This window comes from Gymnoscopelus braueri (genome assembly GCF_963280865.1).
Source record: "Gymnoscopelus braueri genome assembly, chromosome: 16".
NCBI lineage: Eukaryota > Metazoa > Chordata > Actinopteri > Myctophiformes > Myctophidae > Gymnoscopelus > Gymnoscopelus braueri.
In genome coordinates this window covers 35380714-35400482 of record NC_137616.1, presented here as the reverse complement: position 1 = coordinate 35400482, position 19769 = coordinate 35380714, and the positions used below count along the sequence as shown (strand labels likewise).

The 19769-nt window shown below is 40.2% G+C and overlaps 2 protein-coding genes across 2 annotated transcripts; one reads left to right on the top strand and one right to left on the bottom strand.

The window, feature by feature from the left end:
• Nucleotides 1-934: 934 nt before the first annotated feature.
• Nucleotides 935-13873, top strand: LOC308103872 (uncharacterized protein). Its single transcript, XM_080454079.1, has 7 exons — nt 935-1217; nt 1686-1844; nt 3921-4004; nt 4413-4504; nt 6445-6605; nt 10281-10397; nt 11730-13873. Exons 2-7 carry the CDS (start codon nt 1720-1722, stop codon nt 11847-11849), a joined length of 699 nt encoding a protein of 232 aa, XP_080310205.1. The 5' UTR covers nt 935-1217; nt 1686-1719; the 3' UTR covers nt 11850-13873.
• Nucleotides 13874-14363: 490 nt separating this feature from the next.
• irak1bp1 (interleukin-1 receptor-associated kinase 1 binding protein 1) lies at nt 14364-17524 on the bottom strand. Its single transcript, XM_080454080.1, has 4 exons — nt 17238-17524; nt 15695-15776; nt 15406-15536; nt 14364-14929 (listed from the first exon to the last, which is right to left on the bottom strand). The coding sequence occupies exons 1-4, from the start codon at nt 17507-17509 to the stop codon at nt 14659-14661; spliced, it is 756 nt and encodes a 251-aa protein (XP_080310206.1). The 5' UTR covers nt 17510-17524; the 3' UTR covers nt 14364-14658.
• Nucleotides 17525-19769: the final 2245 nt, after the last annotated feature.

Genomic DNA, 19769 nt, shown 5'->3' with positions numbered 1-19769 from the left:
TGTATACAGGGCTGTTGTAACATGTCACAAAAGCGTGTGCGTGTGTGTGTATGTGTGGGTCAGAGGTAAAATGTCATTCTGTGTGTGCGTGCGTGTGTGTGCGTGCGTGCGTGTGTGTGTGTGAGAGAGAGAGAAGTGGCTGCATGTGAGCCACCATACTGTCGGTGGGATTTGAGTCTTCTTGGGTTCCAGGGACAGGGATGGGAAGGGAGGGGAGGGGATCTGTAATCTGTTTTATGTAAACAGACTGAAGTGGGTGTCTTTGTTAGTTTGGATACTTTTATATATATATATATATAAATATATTAAAAAAAGAGTTAATGCAAAAAAGAAGCATAAAGTTAGAATGTATGTGTGTAGGGGGAGTACTGCTGTCCTGTTAGTTCATACTCATATTTTAAGTAAATAAACAGTTGTGTTTCCATATCTGTTTTTTTCTCCTGATAGTTATTTTTGTTTTGGAATACTGTTAGCCTCATAGCATAATTGCCTTAGTCATATTTTTAATGTTTTCAGGAAAGAAGAAATTAAAAATCACAATCTGCCTTAGGCAATCATGAGAGAAAAAAAAACTCATTTTGCCAAAGTCATATTTATCTGCCTTTATTTATATCTGCCTAACTCTACTCTCCTAACACTGCTGATTCACCCCGCCTCATTGCCAACGTTCTCTGCCAGTTATCGTTATCAGAATGCTTGTTACATTCAAAAACAATTTCTGCCTAAGTCAAAAAGTTTACTTAAAAGCACTTTCTGCCTAATACAGTAAACTAATACTAGTAAACCTAGTCCGTTTTAACGGACTAGGTTGCCATCTTGTGGTGGCAAAGCGCCACTGTCTGCATCCCCCAAAACTGCGATGGGAGACGACATCCGTGAACGGCACCACGGCTCCTGACGTGGCGACGCGCGACAGGTCCGGTGCTTTCTCGTGGGCTGCAACGATTGGACGGACACGATAGTTCGGCAATTTTAATATAGGATGTAAATACACAGGTGCCAGTGGCATGAGAGTACGCGTTTTTATGTAAATACAAACAACCAACCGAACCAAAGTGAAACCACTTCACTTGTCTGAACTCTGAAGTTGTCTCCGTCCTACACAGGTGCACACACAGCACAGGACTGAGGATCAGCTCCTCTCAGGCACAATGCGCCGCAGATAGTTGACCGAATTAAGTTCTTATAGTTTTGATAATCTGATTGAATCATTCAAGGTAAGGCTTACAATTGAGTAAATAAATCACTTTGTTGAATATAGAAGAAGATACTGTAGCCTACAACTCATGTCGTATGTTGTTATGTGGTTTTCAACGACGCACGGTGGTAAGGTTTTTGAAGCACCTGTTTCCAATAAAGTGACATTATATCTAAAGCTGTTACAAGCAGGTGTGTTTTATATTATACCACACGTCAGCGTGACAGGTATCCTGAGAACCACTGTGTGGGCTATTCAATCCTATCATAGGATTGATTAGCCCACAGTGGTTCTCAAACTTTTCTAATTTCAAGGACTCACATGACTGCGTACACATGGAACCATTTGGTTCCATGGGTACACTCTCAGAGTTACAGACTTTTAAAGGGTCCATTTGAACCCTGAGGGTCTGCCTGCCTGCCTGGACCCCACTTGAGTGTCCCTTGCCTTGCTTCCACACTGAGCCATGCTTGTTTACATTGGCTAGGGGGTCCGTATAGGTGACAGTCCCAGAAGCAGTGATGCCTCAGCTCTCGGTGACCACGGTGCTCCAGGTGCTGCTGCTCCTCTCTGCGGTTCCTGCTCAGTACTTCATCTCCAAGTGGACCGGACCCACCACGACGGAGCGGTACCACGCCACCACGCGGTACGGTTGCACGACGGTCGGATGATAGGTGGGCTGCGGGCACTATAGGAACATCTGGGCACCTCGATGTAAAATTGGCTAAAATGTAAAAAAAAAAAAAAAAAAAGTATCTTAAGTAATGTAAAGTATATACATGATGAGACCATGCACGGTATATCATTATCAGACTTAATTTTATCCTTCAACTTCTTGTTTATGTCCCAACATGACTGGATATGTAGGTTTTGTAGCAATTGTAGAAATATTAGACCTTAATTGTCGAATGTCATGCATGTTCTAATCATGTTTACTTAACTTACATCTTCCAAATATCTTTTAGTTTTTTACATTTAAAAAGACCTAGGTGCCCACTCTTCCTTGGTGCCCACCTACTGTATACTGTTACTGTATGGTGCCCCGTATACAGTAGCCTACTGCAAACACATAACACATAATAAATATCCTAATCCTAACCAGTATGCAATGTAAACACTAAACACACACACGCACATGCAGAAACCTTATTGGTTCTGTCTGGATATGGCGTGTTTACAAATAATCTTCACTTTTAACAACATTTGGTGTCCCTATTTTGGGCATGTCAGGTTATTTCTTTTTCATATTTCATTATCTAGTAGATTTGATGTTTTCGCTGTTTATCTTAGAAACAAAATAAATAGGGTGTATTATGAGGTTAAGCACTAGGCTATGTAAATGTTCAGTTTTTGGGATCTCTGGCACACTTGCACGTGGACTACTGGGATGTACTGTACACACTGAACCATGACAGATGCCTATTAAGGATAACTATACATTCATTGTTGATGGACTGTTTATATACTCATTATCCCTTGATGACAGACTGGACATAATCCAGATGCCCGCTGTTGAAGGCTGGCTATAATACTGTATATCAGTCTTATATTCACTGTTGATAGTGTACCTATTTATCGAAATACCCAGCTGACAGCTTCTGTACATCATGTCTCATTCCCTATTGATTGTACATACTTAATATTCTTTCATATATTCATTGGTGTTATTAGATGTAAGTAGGTTAGAGGGGCTTATTGTCGGTATTGGCAGAGATGTACATTCATGTATATTGCCTATTCACTGGTGATACATTGCACGTTTATACTTATATTAATGATAGAATATACATAATGTTATCTCAGTCAGACCCAGTGCTTCTGTCTAGTAAATGGTAAATGGTTCATTTATATATATTTTTTTCATTTCAAACCTTTATTTGGATATTTTAGAGGTTACCCTCATCTACAGTGACGACAAGTGACAATGTACGTTTCGCCAAAGTGCTTTACAATGTGCATTACATTCACCTATTCACACACACATTCACACACTGATGGCAGACTGTCTTATTTATTCATTTATTAATTTATCTTCTCTCTACTCCTATCTAGCTATCAAGGGCTGGGCAACATGACTTCAAATCAATATCATGATTAGTTAAATCTTTTTAGCCTTTTTATACAGTGTTTTTGCACTAGTTCACTGACAAGATCTGCACTGTTAATATTACGGGCTCGCTACTTTTGCACGCCACTATTGTACAACAAAGTATAATACGAGGCTTAAGTGGTTTATCACACTAATCGATTTAGTCGATTATCGATACATTTGTATTCAAATAACCTTCAAGAGGAAGATTAGGGTCATTTAGAGGCTCTAAATATCGTTTGCGATATATTTTCTGTGAGTTGCCCAGCCCTTCTATCCTGTGTTTAACACTTACTGCTGCTGCTACAACACCAGAATGTACCCACGGCAATCAATATGCCTTATCTAAGTATGCTTTAACTTTTCAAGAATATTGAAAAAAGGAATACCCTCCCTATTCACCTCTGCTCAGCCCTCGGGGGTGTTGATGCTATATACTTTGATATGCTGTTTTTGTTTCATTTTTTTTGTTGTGATCTGTTTAATTTGCTTGCCTTCCTTCAATTATTTTCTTTGTTTTAATTTGTTTTCTTCTGCTCTGTTTGCCTGTTAAGTTTTATTTGTTCTTGTTCAGCACTTTTGTTCGACCTTGGTCGTTGAAAATGTGCTATATAAATAAACTTTGATTTTCAGGTTGCTGAGGATTTGGAAGGAGTGGAGGTCGTTTGTAGAGGGTTCCACTACAGAATGGAACGAGTGGCTTTCGCAGCAGATCAAGTGAGTGAAAATGTTTTCAATTAATTTGTAGCATGGATCGAGATTTTGTTACTTATTTTGTGTATAGGGGCTGATATTTATTTTTTAACTGCATCATGCATTTAAATACACACTTAAAAAGAATATCTATCAAGAAATGGAAAGTGGAATGCTAAAACGTTCTCAGCTTCAACAAAACTAAATATTTGGGCTACAACATGATTTGTAGGCCTGAGATTTTGCGGCATGACAGTACTAGAAAACTAAGACAGATTTTGGAATATTTAAGACAAAATGGTATTAGCAGAACATGACAATACAACATGCACTCTGTGATATCGTCTGTCGGGTATGGAGAACATGGAGATAAGAGGTTTCAGCAACGATATACTGTACACAAACCGAGTGACAATATTATTTTCTCTGTAGGTCGCTGGTTGGTTTTGCAGAGGAAGACGTGACATCTGAGTCAGCTGCATTAGAGGTCATGCTTTATGACAACGCTCAGGGATACTTTGGAGGTTTGTGTCTACATACTCTGACATGTTTGGCACTTTTGGGTCGAGGGAAATATTCATAACAAAGCTAAGAATAAGTTTGTAAATCCATTATCGTATCCAGGTGCAGTACGGGTATTTTTATTTTGTTAACTTAAGTGTTAAATAGCTCTATATTCTAACAGCAATTATTGTTATAGAGCAGGGGTCAGCAAGTAAGTTTGGCCTCGGGCCAATGTTTTTCTAAGCCATTAGGAAACACAATTAATGGCTGATTTAAGGCATGTGAAACCGTTCCGTTTTTTTTTCCATCCAAAAGTCTAAAGAGGAAAGCTGACAGTCAAACATATTATTCAAATAATGGAAATACTATTATTAATACTATACTAATCATCCTACCCGATTTCATCAATCCAAAGCCAATACTATCTATGTCTTAACTACAGTTTATGGGACTGTCGGTTAGATATTGTAAATTGTTAACAAAACATATTTCAGGCCCACGGTCCCACTGCTAGAAGAGTGTTTGTTCGGTAAAAGGGTTCTCCCTGTCTTTCCAGCTCTAGTAAACAGAAAATACATTTTCAGGTCAAGATACCAATTGTATCCAATCAGGAGAGAGAACTCATACAGGATAAACGAGTGTAAATGGGCGGCAGTGGCTCATGGGTAGAGTGGCCGGTAGAGCGGCCGGATGGGAACCGCAAGGTTCCCAGTTCGATCCCGGGCTCCCCCAGGGTTAATGTCGAAGTGTCCTTGAGCAAGACACTGAACCCCTAATTGCTCCCGATGAGCAGGTTGGTGCCTTGCATGGTTTCCTCCGCCATCGGTGTATGAATGTGTGTGTGTGAATGGGTGAATGTAATGCACAATCTATGTAAAGCACTTTGGATAAAAGCGCTAAATAAATGCACCTTTTGCCATTTAATTGGAAGTGATGACTCAAAGAAGTGAGAAGACAAAATTGGATCTGGAACACTAAAGTTGAAGCTGATAAATGGGTACTCTCTCCTGGATGGCTGAAATTGGCAACCCACCTGAAAATGTATATTCTGTTTATTTAAGAGCTGAAGAGACGGGGGAACGGGGACCCCTGTTATTGAACACACTATAGAAGGGGTCGGCAAGTAAGTTTGGCCTCGGACCTACAAGTTACTACATAAAGATGTGGTATAACAATTGATAGAAAGGCATGCATAATCAAATGTTACAGGTGCACACAGAAATGCTTATGTAATCCTTTTTGTGCATGCGTCCTAGAATGTTTCACTTGGAGGATATTAAGTTCATCAAAAAGTTTCAAAAGAACATTTTATCTGGAGACGGAGTCATACTCCTTTTCGAACAAGAGCTCTTTCATGGTTCGAGGTCTCTTAAAATGGAGAGACACAATGTATCATTTAAGGCATGTGTGAAACACCGCTTTGGTTTGTTTTTTAAACGTGAGAAGTATTTCATCCAAAGGTCTAAAGAGGAAAGTTGACAGTGAAGACATGACATTCAAAGTGGCAAATGGAAATAGAACAATTTGTTCATCATACCTGATTTCATCAATTCAAAGCTATTGCTGTCCATATTCTACCTGGACTGTCAGTCAGCTAATGTAAATTATTTACAACATATTTTGTTAGGCCTGTTGCCTACCACTGCACTAAAGCAAATAGCAATGAGCAATGATTACTATGAGATTATAGAGCTTTTAACCTTTTAACCAAAAAAACACTTGTATGGCAAATTTAGAAGTTTTTCAAAAATGTCTAAAATAGGTCTACAAGCTCACAATGCATCACAATGCGATGCATTGTGAGCTTGTAGATGAGCAATTTTAGCTATTTGTCATACAATGAAGTATAGGGTTTAAATGGTAAACAAAAATGGAAATTACACTTGACTAGTGCATACTTGTGGTATCCGTATTAGACTCCCTCAGCTCTCCTGACTTGCTTTCACATTTTGTCCCCCAGCCTCCAAGGAGGTGCGTAGCCCCCGCCCCCCGTTTGTGTTCCTGCGGGTGGGGGACGTGGTGCTGGAGAGGAAGCGTAGCCTGGTTGGGGTGGTGGTGAGCTGGGACCCCGAGCTCCGAGCACCTCCAGGGTGGATCAACAAAGTATATGCTGATTCTGAGGTTAGCAGTTAAAGTTCTACGTGCTACTGTTGTTGTCCATATTCATGGTGTAAGTGGCATGTGAAAGCCAGTGTATGCTTCTCAAAACATGGGTTTGTGAATATGAAAGTAAGGTCTGTTTCAGTTTCACTTCAGTTTTGACAAATACAATTGATGATCGTTCTAGCTGACGGTAGCACATGCTACGCACTCCATGATGCTACCAAAGAAGGTGTGTCACAGCTACTGAAAGGCCCACATTCAGCCTGAGGCTGAGCAGGTGCACTTGAGTGGATTTATTAACCACAAGAACACTAGCGTCCCCATTCTGAGCATGTCATAATAGGTGAACATTTGGCAAAAATAGCCGATTTACAAGCTCACACTGCTTCGCAAGACAAGGTATTGTGAGCTTTTAGATCTGCTATTTTCAGTGAAGAGATTTGGTGTAGAGGTAGCCTCGCGTGGCCAGACAATATCACACGACACTGCGCAAAGGCAGATTCGTCTGGAACCAGGCTAGTGTAGAGGGGAAACAAGGAGGCCAAGTGTAGACCTCTGGGGGTCCCTGGTCAACAACGTATATAGGGTTTAAGTGGGTAATAAATACAGAATGAGGTACAAGGTACGAGGTTCAAAACCTGTCCTACAACATTTAATGAATTCAAACGAGTAGGCAGGAATCCAAAGTCCAAACAGGCAAATGTCAAACAGGCAGGTGAGGCAGGCAGAAATGGTTCTGGAGACGGTACTGAGGTAAGCAGAAACAGCAAACGTATATGCAGCAGCTGAGTTAGGATTCACATAACCAGAAACTCTGAATAACGATACAGAGACTAGACAAGACATGAAACACAAAGTAACATCGACACTCCGGGAACTGGCAGGGAACAGAAGCACTGAGCTGGTGGAACTGGTGTGGGCCAGAGCCATGTAATGACTCATGAGAGAGTGTGTCAACTCCTTTTCATTCCATGATCTTTTTTTCCTGGAAGTTAGCAGTAAACACTAGCAGCGCATGTGGCCTATGGGTCACATTGCTCGGCAAGACTTTAACGTTGGCACGACTCTCTCTTTATATGGCTCCGGCTAGATTAGGGAATGAGGTGCATGTGCTCACATGGGAGCCGACGGTGCTTGTGCACCTGCCTTCATTGGAGCAGCTGCCCTAGTTCCACTTTGTGTGTGAGGGGGTTTACATTAGGGAAAAAATACTTGATACAGTATAGAGAAGATGGGTCATTCCAAGCCTCGCCAATGGTATGAAACAATATACACTTGTGTCAGTGTAGTTCTCCTAAATGGTCACTGTCACCCTACTGTTTGTGATTACAGTTTGGCCCAATGTCCACCTTTAGGGCCCAGTCACACATGGCGCTTCAGACACGGCAGCTTCCCCGCTCACTTCCATTATATGGAAGAAAAGAGGCGGAGCGTCCCGCTGTGGCGTGCTGATGGTGCTGAACCGTGTGAAGTCCAATGCATGGGGTTCAACATTGGTGAACCTTGACCGGTAGCCAACCAATGGGACCGAACCGCCATGCGTTGATCCTTCTTGACAGCCATTTCACTTTTTTAGTTTTGTTTCAGTGAGCCAGCACACCAATGTCGGTCAAACTAACTACACACCGGAAAACCTGAACTCCTGCTGGCACTGTCTGCCCACAGCCCGCAAGACAACATGGGAAATGAACGCGTCTGAAGTCTTGGCTCGTGCTGGCTATGACTGGTATGAAGCCCATGTGACTGGGCGCTTATGGACTCAGGCACGTTCATGTGAAGTCCAAAAGGATTTATGGCTGTCCCTCTGTTAAATTGCCACGTGCATGAGGGCTTGAGAGATCTCTTTATGCTCCCTTTCCGGATTAAAAACAAAATGAGGAAATGACAAATTTGAAATTTTTTTATTTACAAAACCTAAACTAAACACAAATTAAAATGAACATGATAACCTGAACTAAAGAACTGACTAGTGTAATTAAGGAGGAGTAATTAAGGAGAAAAGATGTTGAAAGGGTCATGAATGAAGGACTCCTTCAAGTGCTGTCCCATTCCTATTAATTTTGAGTCCTCGCATCCTCTCACACTCAGGCACTTACAAGTGACGTCATCTCGACTCATCTGCATAAGAGTCATTGTAGCCAATGCATGCCGAGGCGTCAGATGTATTTTCCCATATTTTCTTGCAGGTTGTAGTAGGCAGTGCCAGTTTTCTTTTGTGTAGTTTGTTTGACTTATGTTGGAGTGGTTGGCTTACTGAAATAAAACTACAAATGAAATACCAGCACTTTTTTCCTATTGGTTGATGCCCAGTCAAAGTTTAATGTTTACCAGTGTTGAAAGTGACAAGTCAAAACACCACAACCGGACGCTCCACCCCCTTGCTCCCATAGAATGGAAGCGGACACTGTCGCTGATGCTTCTGAAGCGTGTGTGCGACCGTGCCTAAGGCATTAATGGAGTCGTTGGGATTGTCTCTGTGTATAACTGTAGTCCTGGGTTTTAAAAAAGTGGCATACCCCTTCCCTGTTCCATTTAATTTCCCTACAGTTTTGTTTAATTGGCAGTAGATTTGAACGGGAAACACATGAGGATGTGTTTCAAATCTGCTGCTGAGCTGATCAAATGAAGCAAAGGGGAAACTGAACTGGAACGGGAAAGGGGTATGCCACCTTCTAGAAACCCGGGACTACAGTTATGCACAGAGCCTATTGGGCCCGAGTCGTCTCATCTCAGAAACGTCCTGTGATCTGTGTTGCCAGATCTTGCGAGTGTGTTGCTGAAACAAAGCGAAATTTCTCCTGATTTGTCTGTCTGACAGATGTCGTTTTAATAGGCTTAGAACAGCTGCGGGTCTCCCAAAGGGGTGAGGTACTGATACAAGAAATAACTAAGTTGGGCTGTCTCGGTTTCATATCGTCTCTGATTATAAAGTCTGTGCACAGCTTCTTGTGAGGAATGAGGTCATGTGATCACCCACTGCGGCTCGTTGTTCTGATCTGTTGTGTCGGTACACATAAACAACAAACATATAAATACAATAAAGAATATAGGTGACTGTAGGACTGATGATAAGAGTGGAAGCAAGTGTGTAGATGGGAGGGACAGTAAAGACAGTTAAATACAATTGAATTGAGTCTGTTTGAGAGCATCTGGTGGCTTAGTGGAGAATTGCAAGTTAAGGAAGTAGAGGAAATGTGGCTGGAGAGGCGAGACAGACTGTGTGTGTGTGTGTGTGTGTGTGTGTGTGTGTGTGTGTGTGTGTGTTTGTTTGAAAAGCAGATGCAAAATCTCTCACACACTCCCTTGTGGATTAAGACATGATTTATACTTGGTGGTTATATAAATCCGTTCTCTTGGAGGCACACAGAAGCTTCCAGGGTTAAAGGGCTAGCTCCACATATTCAGATTGATGTCCTTGAAATTCCATTAGATCTTATATATATATATATAGATCACCTGTTCTCTCCCTTGTCTACAGAGACAAATGACTGAGACTAAAGCTGGCTGCATACTACCACCCGAACAAATTATCTGAGGATGAAATAGTTTTATACTCCATACTTATTCTCAACAATCTCAAGTCACTAACTCATAATTCTGTGCTGGCATGTTAAGTCATATGATGGGTGTGGACAAACGAGCCACTTCCCTGACGCGTGTGTGGTGTGTGTGTGTTTGTGTTTCTTTGTGCAGGAGAGCAAAGCGGAGAACACGCCTCACTACAAGGTTCTGTTCAGTGGTCCTGGGTCGTCCTCTGTACGCGTGGCCTACCTCCCCCAAACACAACTGGAGCGTATCACAGGGATGAAGGTCAGTACGGTACTGTACACCTGAACCAGCCCAGTGCAATGAGAGAAGGCTTTTAAGAAAACACTTGTATCTGCATTTAATCTTTCGCTATCCCCATTTGAATAATAATAATAATTCTAGAATGTGCCCTTATTTAAGTATTGGAATTATTCTAATATTGGAATCTGTTCCAAAAATGTGTACCCACTCTAGTTTTACAAACCTTTGGGGACGTTGCATTGACATCATATCCCCTTACTCTAACCTTAACCATATCCACTCTAACCGTAAGCCTTATCTTGACCTTAACCCCAACAGATGCATGCCTAAACCTAACTCTTACCATAACTTCAATACTTAAGGCCTTAGTTTACACACACACAGTATGTGAAATATTCACTGGTGTAATTTAGCATTAAAACTATTCAGATTGATCCCTCATTCATACAGATTGATGTCCAGGTTGATTCTCAGTGCGGTGATACGTCGCTTTATTTCTGCGTAATATTTGATAACTAATCACACAACAATTAGACCTGATTAAAGGTCTCAGTCACCATGACTGATTTCAGTCATTGTTATAGGATTAACAAGTATTAGAAATTTCAAACTAGCAATAGAATACATGTTCAGAAGCATCTTCCATAAAACCCTAATGATCTCGGATGTTTCATGAAAAGCAAAGGTTAAAGCCTCTATCTGCAATTTCTTCAACTGGTTGACTTTATGTAGAACAGCAAGAACATAGATACACAAAATGTAATGCCTACAAATAATTGTCTAGGAAACACAGCGCTAGTGTCAGGGGCTCCTCTCTCGCTGCTGTTTCACGAATCGGAGATAATCAACTTTATTGTCACATCATAGGTTTACAGGTGTAAATCAGTGGGTGAAATATTTTTTTATGCAAACTCCATAGTTTTTGTTATTTCCATAAGTATGTGATTACCATAAAGTCACCTTTTCAGACACAAGATTTGTTTTTGCTTTAATCCTTTATTGCTTTAGTGGTGTGTAAGGGCCTTTACCCTAACTTCTAACCTAACAGATACTGTACATGTCTAAACCTAACCTTATGAAACTGCAGAAAAATCTAATTGGCAACAGCAATTTTATCCCAATTAAACATGCTTTCAGTAAGTGACCACTTAAGCCCTATTTCACAAATAATGCAAATAGACAATCTACAAGCTCACAACACACTGCATAACTATGCATTGTGTGCTTGTAAATCTGCTATTTCTTATTTTATTTAATTATTTTGTCAAATCATTTGGAAATGTTCGCCTATAACACAGACTAGGGACAGCAGGTTCACAGTGGTTAAAGTGGTCCTATGTTGGATATTTCCAGCCAGACATTCCCATGTTGGAGGAGTATTTCACACACTTTGATGGAGAGCGCTTTGTCATGCAGCCCTGGCTCCGAGACATCTTCCCCGAGGACGAGGAGGATGATGACTGGGTCCACTGAGTGTGTGTGTGTGTGTGTGTGTGTGTGCGTGTGCGAGCGCGAGCGTGCGTGTGTGCACACATACATATGTATGAACGAGTTTGGTACATGTATATGATTATATGTGTGGATGGAGTTGTCGGGCAGAAACTAAATTGACTTAGAATTTTTCTTTTCAAAAGTAGCTCACAACATCACATTGGCTATTTTCACTACTTTTACTACGATGCACTATGTTATTACAAAAAACATAAAAAGTTGAAATATGGAGATGCAAGGTTTCTGCCCGACATGATGATATGTGCACGTGTGTGCACCTGTGCATGTGGACAGAAACAATATGCAAAACCACCAAAATAGATTTGACTACTGTGTGTGTGTGTGTGTGTGTGTGTGTGTGTGTGTGTGTGTGTGTGTGTGTGTGTGTGTGTGTGTGTGTGTGTGTGTGTGTGTGTGTGTGTGTGTGTGTGTGTGTGTGTGTGTGTGTGTGTGTGTGTGTGTGTGTGTGTGTGTGTGTGTGTGTTAGAGTAGTCATGCACGCTCAAACGCTTGTATGTCAAAACATGCAGATGAGTGCAATAGGAGGATCACATCTTTGTGCCTTTTTTTTTTACAAGGATTAATTATCATATGTTATCATATACAGACTGGTGACACATTAAAGGAAAAAAACAACGTATATAAAGTGTATTAGTAAGGTATTAGCTTCAGTGTGCCTTGCCGATATAATTTTCTCTTGATGATTATTTCGAACATACTCAGGATATAAATGTTTCTTCGTAGGATAAAGGTGATCACTCAGAATAACTTTGTATTGAATTGCAGTCACGCTTCCCTCAAATGGGACATGTTGACAGCCGTCTGTGTGACAGAGGCTCCTGCCATCCTTGCCCCATGCAATAACAGTCTTTCATAGTCACTTTCCTCTTGCCATCTTGATCCAAAATCTATGTCAACTGGGCCTCATCAGAATCTTTATACATGCCACAGACCATAGCATAGGATGTTCATTGTGTAATCGCATCATGCAGTACACCTGTATAAGCATCGGAATTCCTTATGTTTCTCCACTCATTTATTTAGGTTTTTCCTTTAATTTGTCTAGATCTCAGAGATATGTTTTTTACAGAGTACGGGGAGCTATTTTAATTGATATAATTGTTTCTGTTCTGATTTGCACACCCCTTTTTTAAATTTGGAGTAATTTAAAGTCGTACTGTGCAACTTTCTTTGAAAGATTATTCAAAAATAACTTCTAATTTACTGTTATCACAATAACATTCCACATAAATGTGTTTTCGACAACTTCTCTAAACATTATTAATCACTTTTTATTCAGAAATTATATAGGCACCGGAAATGTATTTATTTATGTATTTTAGTTGCTAAATAGCGTTTATGACAACCTGTTGCATTCCAGAATATCATACAGGGCGCTACCGACGCTGCAGCATTCCTTTTACAACTGTGCTTCCATATTCCGTACACGATGTAATGACAATAGAGCTACGGGAGGCATCGCCAAAAAGACTACTCAAATGAATGTTACACAGTACGACTTTAACCCATTAAGAGTTAAGTCCTGAGGCCGATTCTACGAATGCCTTAAGCTGTATATCTGTTATCTTTTAATAGCCAACGCAAAAATCTAAAATTACACCGATGCTTTCCCGGTTTCTGATGGGTTAAGCTCATGCCGCACTATTGCTGCTGCTAAATGGAACTGTCAATTTAAGTAATGTACTAAGCTCTTATTCATCATGCTCAACCTGAGACACAAAAGTTGTTGAAAGTTAACCCCTCCTCGCTAGTCCTCACTGTGAAGGAGGTTTTCTCTGTGTGGCTGGGATATCTGAGAATTTGAGTCCATTGGATCTCTGCAATTATGTGAAGGAGTAATTCTGCTGTACATAAGAGTATTAAATTCAGTTTCTTACTGAATTCTGGTACTAGCCTGTCCAGTTGCCATTACCATGAGTGGTTTATAATGTGAACCTACTGTACATTTGAAGGAGTTATTAAAGATATTTTATGTTTGTCCTAGATTCGTTCCATTGTTGATTTTGTAAAGAGGGAAGCGGTATGTGAGTCAGCTTTAGGGCGATACGGGTAGGCTGGCATGTCATTGACATTGCCTTGAAATTACTGCTGAAGATTTTCCAAACGAAATGTTGCTTAGTTTTCGAGTAAGGCATTGGATTCCATTAATTTCAGCATGGCATGAAAATCTGAGACTTGAAACTTGCTTGAGATACGTATTCCAACACACTAAATATTATTGTTCCTTTATCATCGTTGCGTTTTAATGCAACAAATGTATACCAATTAGTTCCGATGTCACGTTTTGATTGGCTGAGACATCTAATGATAAAAGCACTCAGTCTATAAAAGTATCATCCCACCTTATTACCTTGTACTGTCAAATAGCAACAGTTACCAGATATTACAAACAATACAATGTTAACCAGCATCAGTTTGCTGCTGGGAGAAAATGTTGACCAAGTGATAATGCTTAGTCAACATAAGTTAATGTTTAATGACTTGACAAAATGTAGACATACGCATAATATAAAACAATTACTGGAAAATTGTCTTTTTGTATGCCATATGGCTGAGCTGAGACTATAGCTACTGACCACCGACAGCGGTCTGTTCCTGTTAGTAAGCATATAGCTCTGAAGATCATCTACCGGTACATGCAAAGTTTGTTCCAAGTTGACAAATGTAACGAACGTCATTAGATACAAATAGATTTGTACAATAAAGCTTTATTAAAATACAAAAGGTTTTGGTAAGTAAATTACATTGTGGTGGAAGTGCGTGTGTATGTTTAGAATTTCTCTGCTCGTCTGTCTCTGGGTCGGAGGCTGAAGGTTGCAGACACACGGGAGAAGATTGTCACAGAGGGTATGCGGGGGGTTCGTGCCTGGGTGGCACCTCCCAAATTTGTGTCTCTCTCCTCTTCCTCCTCCTCACTCTTCCACTCCTTGGTCTCCTCCTCTCTGAGCTGTAAAGGGACACCCAGGCTCTGTCTCAACAGGTGACACACCTCGCTGGCCTTCTGCTGGGCGTTTTCAACCGCAGTCACACAGGCACGTGTCCTGGAAGTGCAATGATTAACAGAAAGAAGGGAGGGAAATGTAGACATGAGGCCATAAGATAAGAGGACAAAATTACATGTATTTATGAAGCGCAATTTGACTATTTTTGTGACTGCACTCTGAAGACTTGTAGCTGAAAGTAATTGCAACTGTACAAGAATTACACGGAAAGCGTAGCTGTCAGCTGGTAATCAACACTGTTTACAATAACAACACAATAAATTGTAAATGTGATGCAGGAGTTAAGTGTGGTATTACAATGGTAACCACTGTTGCATATTTGTTGGCCAGGATTTATTTTTTTGCAAGTGCAAAGGTGTACGATGCGAGAGTGCGGTCTAGCCAACACCAACTCGGGACTCCTGAATCGCTGCCCTCCACACTCCTATCTGGCATCAGGGTCTTGACTTGAGCTCTGCAGTGTTGTTAACTAAGCTGTCATGCCGCAGTGTGTCTGTCTACACAGGTGTGCACACCTCAGTTGACTCAGGCACTCAGCAGAATGGTAGAAGTGTGGTTGTCCCACGAAGACACTCTTGTCCAGTTTCTCCAACAGAACATTGCACACTTTCTCCATCTTCTCCTGGTCTGAGAAACTGGCTGTGACCTGCAAGAACAGAGGAATTCTTTCTTTGAAATGCAATTGGACCTACTTCACATTTGTCAAATATAAATTACTTAACCCCATCGCTTTCTCTCGAATACATATATGCAAAGTCACACACAGATGACACCATGGATCAATAGTGTATACACATCTTCTACCTCTGCATCCATGTGGTAAAGATCATCTTCTCTGTGGAGATGTCGCCTCACTGAGATGTCCTCATCCTTCACCTCGTGTTGTCTTAAATTATAATGGCAAAAGTGAGTTACACATAATGGTAAAATTATTTATATATATATATATATATATATTTTATATCTCCTACATTGTGTGTGTCATCTTGGGCATAAACAATTTAACATTGAGGTGCCCACAATGTTTAGGTGCCCACTCGACCGTTATCCATACATGACCTATTGGCTTACTTTTTCCACTATGTAATATGGTATAGTGCAATTCATACTTTTTGACTACTAGTCTTGCATAGGCTATACCAGGGGTCGGCAACCTTTTTGACATGAAGTGCCATGTTTTTATTTTCTTGATCATGTGCCATATCAAAGTCAAGTTTAATTGTGACACCACATAAAAATAAAATATTTCAAACTGATTTTCATTGTCCATCTACATCACAACCTTTATTATTTTGTATTATTTTTAAATATTTTCTTTCACAGGACATTGTAATGATCATTAAACTAGAGCAATAACCCACCTATCTCCCAGACACCCTCCCTAGTCAGAGTTAGGAGTTTGAATTAATGTAGATTTTTTTGTGCAGGATGTAATTTGCATAAATATGTGAAGGGAATTAATTTATTTTATATTATTTGTTTTTGTTTTTGTTTTAATCATCTCTCTCACACTTATGCCAGTCTGCCAGTGATCACCATTCCCTGTGCCAATGTTGGCACCCGTGCCTATGGTTGCCTACCCCTGGGCTATTAAAGGGATATTTCACTTTCAAAAAAACTTTGGGTAATTTTATCGTCTACTCAGGCTTTTGTGAGCCCCCCAGAACGTTTTTTAGTTGCTTAATTTAGTATTTAGATATTTGATAATCATTTTATCAGACACGCCCCCTTCCTATACAAACCCATTATAACTTCAAACTCTATTTTTAACCTGTAAGATTCATAAAAAACACCTGTCCTTGGTTCTGCTGACTCACCCTGCCCTCCTAATACGTGAGGGGGTCGTGTTTTTTCGATTAATTTTTTCATTTTTTTTAATTTTTTTATTGTATTTAATTTATTTCATTTTCCAAAAAGAATATTAAAAATAAATGAAAAAAGTTATCGAAAAAACACGGCCCCCTCGCGTATTAGGGGGGCAGGGTGAGTCACCAGAACCAAGGACGGGTGTTTTTGATGAATCTAACATGTTAAAAATGGAGTTTGAAGTTATAATGGGTTTGTATAGGAAGGGGGCGTGTCTGATAAAATGAATATCAAATATCTAAATACTGAATCAAGCAACTTAAAAACTGTCGGGGGGGCTCACAAAAGCCTGAGTAGACGATAAAATGACCAAAAGTTTTTTTGAAAGTGAAATATCCCTTTAATACCTTATATTATACCTCTATGATTAATACTGCTGAAATTCGGAGTAGGCTACTGGTGCTAACTGCTAATAGCCTACTGTTACTTAGTCGTACCAGTACAGTATAGCAGCTAATAACTATACTTTTGATTTCCTCACCTGAGTGTTTGTAAAATATAATCGATCCGCCGAGAGATGCTGTTGGTGACGTCATTCACAGATTCCTTGCTGTTGCTCAGTGTAATCCGTACAGATCCTCGGTCTGCCGGACAACAGATCTCTGCTGTTCCAGACACATGAACCTCCCGCTGCCGCTGAGCCGTGTGCTGTGTGGTCACTTCCACATCCACCTCTTTGTTGTTATAGATCACATCCCGAGCAGCAGAAGAAGGTACAGCTACAGCACCGAACACTCGAGTAGGGCGATCCATGGCTGCGCCGCGGGATAATGCTACCTTTCGCTGCTATGGTAATAATAAGACGGTTGCATTGTGGGATATGTAGGCATGTCCGTTGAAAGGACTACAACATTGAATGTCCGCCTGCGTTGGTCAGTAGATGGCAGGCAAGAGGATATTATTCCCCTAAAAAGGCATTTTAAGGACGGATCAGACGGTTATAGGAATTGTTAAATTCCATTTGAATAGCAGAAGGCTAACACATTAGGTGTCAATTGTTCCCTAATAGGCTACCCTATTTCGGTAGGCCGCATAGTCTTATAAATACTTGAGTCACATTTTAAGGTTTTCAGAAAAGAAAATATATTTATCTGCCTTTATATATTTATATCTGCCTAAGTCAAAGAGATAATAGGCAGACAGTGATTTTGGAATGTAAAAGCATTCTGATAGGCTGAGGACATAGGCAATAAGGCAGGGTGAATCAGCAGTGTTAGAGAGTAGAGTAAACAAAATATTATATTAGGAAATTATGCTGTGAGGCTAACGATTTTAGGCAGGGAAGCAACCCAAGAGTCCATTTTTTTACGACATAATTCAAAGTTCAAGGTTTTTCTTTTTCTTCTTTTTGTCATAGCCACTTAGTATAAAATAGGGTTCGAGTGGTTCAAGTAATTGTTATACTATATATTAAGTAATTTAGCTGGGGAACACCCATGGGGGTCCCCGGACCCCAATTTGACAACCACTGCTGCCCTCTGTGACAGGGAGAATTATCCTGTGTTCAGTCATTCTTAGGTTTGGTCTGTAGGTGGCAGACAAAGCATTTTAATGCGTTGATGCTGACCACTGAGATAAACAGACAGGCTTTGTTAGGCTGTCTGTGGGACACTCAACTGGACTTTGACTAAATAATGTTTCCTACAGAGTCTGCATGGGGTGTGTGCATGGGGTCCTCATCTTAAACAAGCGTAATGCTTAATGAGGGTTTCCAGTTTAGTAGACCTTGTATTGTGAATTTGTACTTCCATGTACTGTTATGTACTGTCATGTACTATTCTCATGTCTTTCTAAATAAACTACATCAATCAATCAATCAATCAGTCTAGATGGTCGTCTTTAGAACCATTATTTATTCATTACATTAGGCTATGATGATTTATCTGGTTATAAGCATATCAAAAAGTAGGCTATTGAGAGCGTCTTCAATGGTTACCTACAGAAGATGATTTCTAATTGTATTTTTATATTACAATTGATTATTTATTATTGTTATACCTATTATATTCTAATAATAAAAATAATTATTAGATAGGCCCATTTTAACGTTGTGACCTTGACGATGGGGAGGAAAGCCAAAGCAAGTAGATATTGTGAGCCTAACTAACTCATTTGATGCTCTATGAATGAGACATAGGTTTTTATTTTCCTTTATGCAAACGGCTTTACTACAGTATATTTGCTATCAATTCATTCTGTAGCCTATACCTTTGAAGCTTTACAGTGCCTCAAAAGTAGCCTAACGTTTTTAGGGACAATATGGGCCTATACTTAGAAAAAAATATAAATGTAGACTATATATATATATATATATATATACTTTTTAAAACAGTCCAATCTCTGGCATTTAGGTCAAATAATTGTACCATATGTTTGCATATCACATAACAGCTGGAGGCCAATATAGGATTGGGTCTACCTAAATCATTTTGCTATAGGTGTTTGATGAAATACTGAAAAATACGGGTAGCCTATATTCATAAACAAAGGAAGGATTATTAATTGTTGGTTACTTGGTGTAGGCTATAGGCCCATTACAAGTTATGGGCTAATAATGCACTTTGCAGTTGATGTCAGTGCAGTCAGTCGTGTTCTTGTGATCTTAGGCCTCAATAGGCCGCCTGATTATGTCTGGCAACAAGGACATCTGGGAACGTCGAAGATTTTTATCCGGTTCTTGCCGTTCATTTCTTTAAACAACAAAGTTTGTTTGATTTCCTCCGAGTATTAAACTGTGAAACGAGCTTTATAATCACAAGCTAAAAATACAAGGCCCTATTTGTTGTCATTGTCTCGGGTTACGCCGGTCCCCCGGTAGGCCTATGCTCTGTGAAACCCTAGCTGCGATGCAGAGCCCCGGCCAACAGGGATGCAGCGCTATGGTGCAGCAGGACGGAACGGAACAGTACGGAACAGAACAGTACGGAACAGAACAGAACAGAACAGGCTATTTTCATAACCGATGTCTCTGGACTCCTGGAGGGGGGCCATCTTTTTAGAGAGAGAGAGAGAG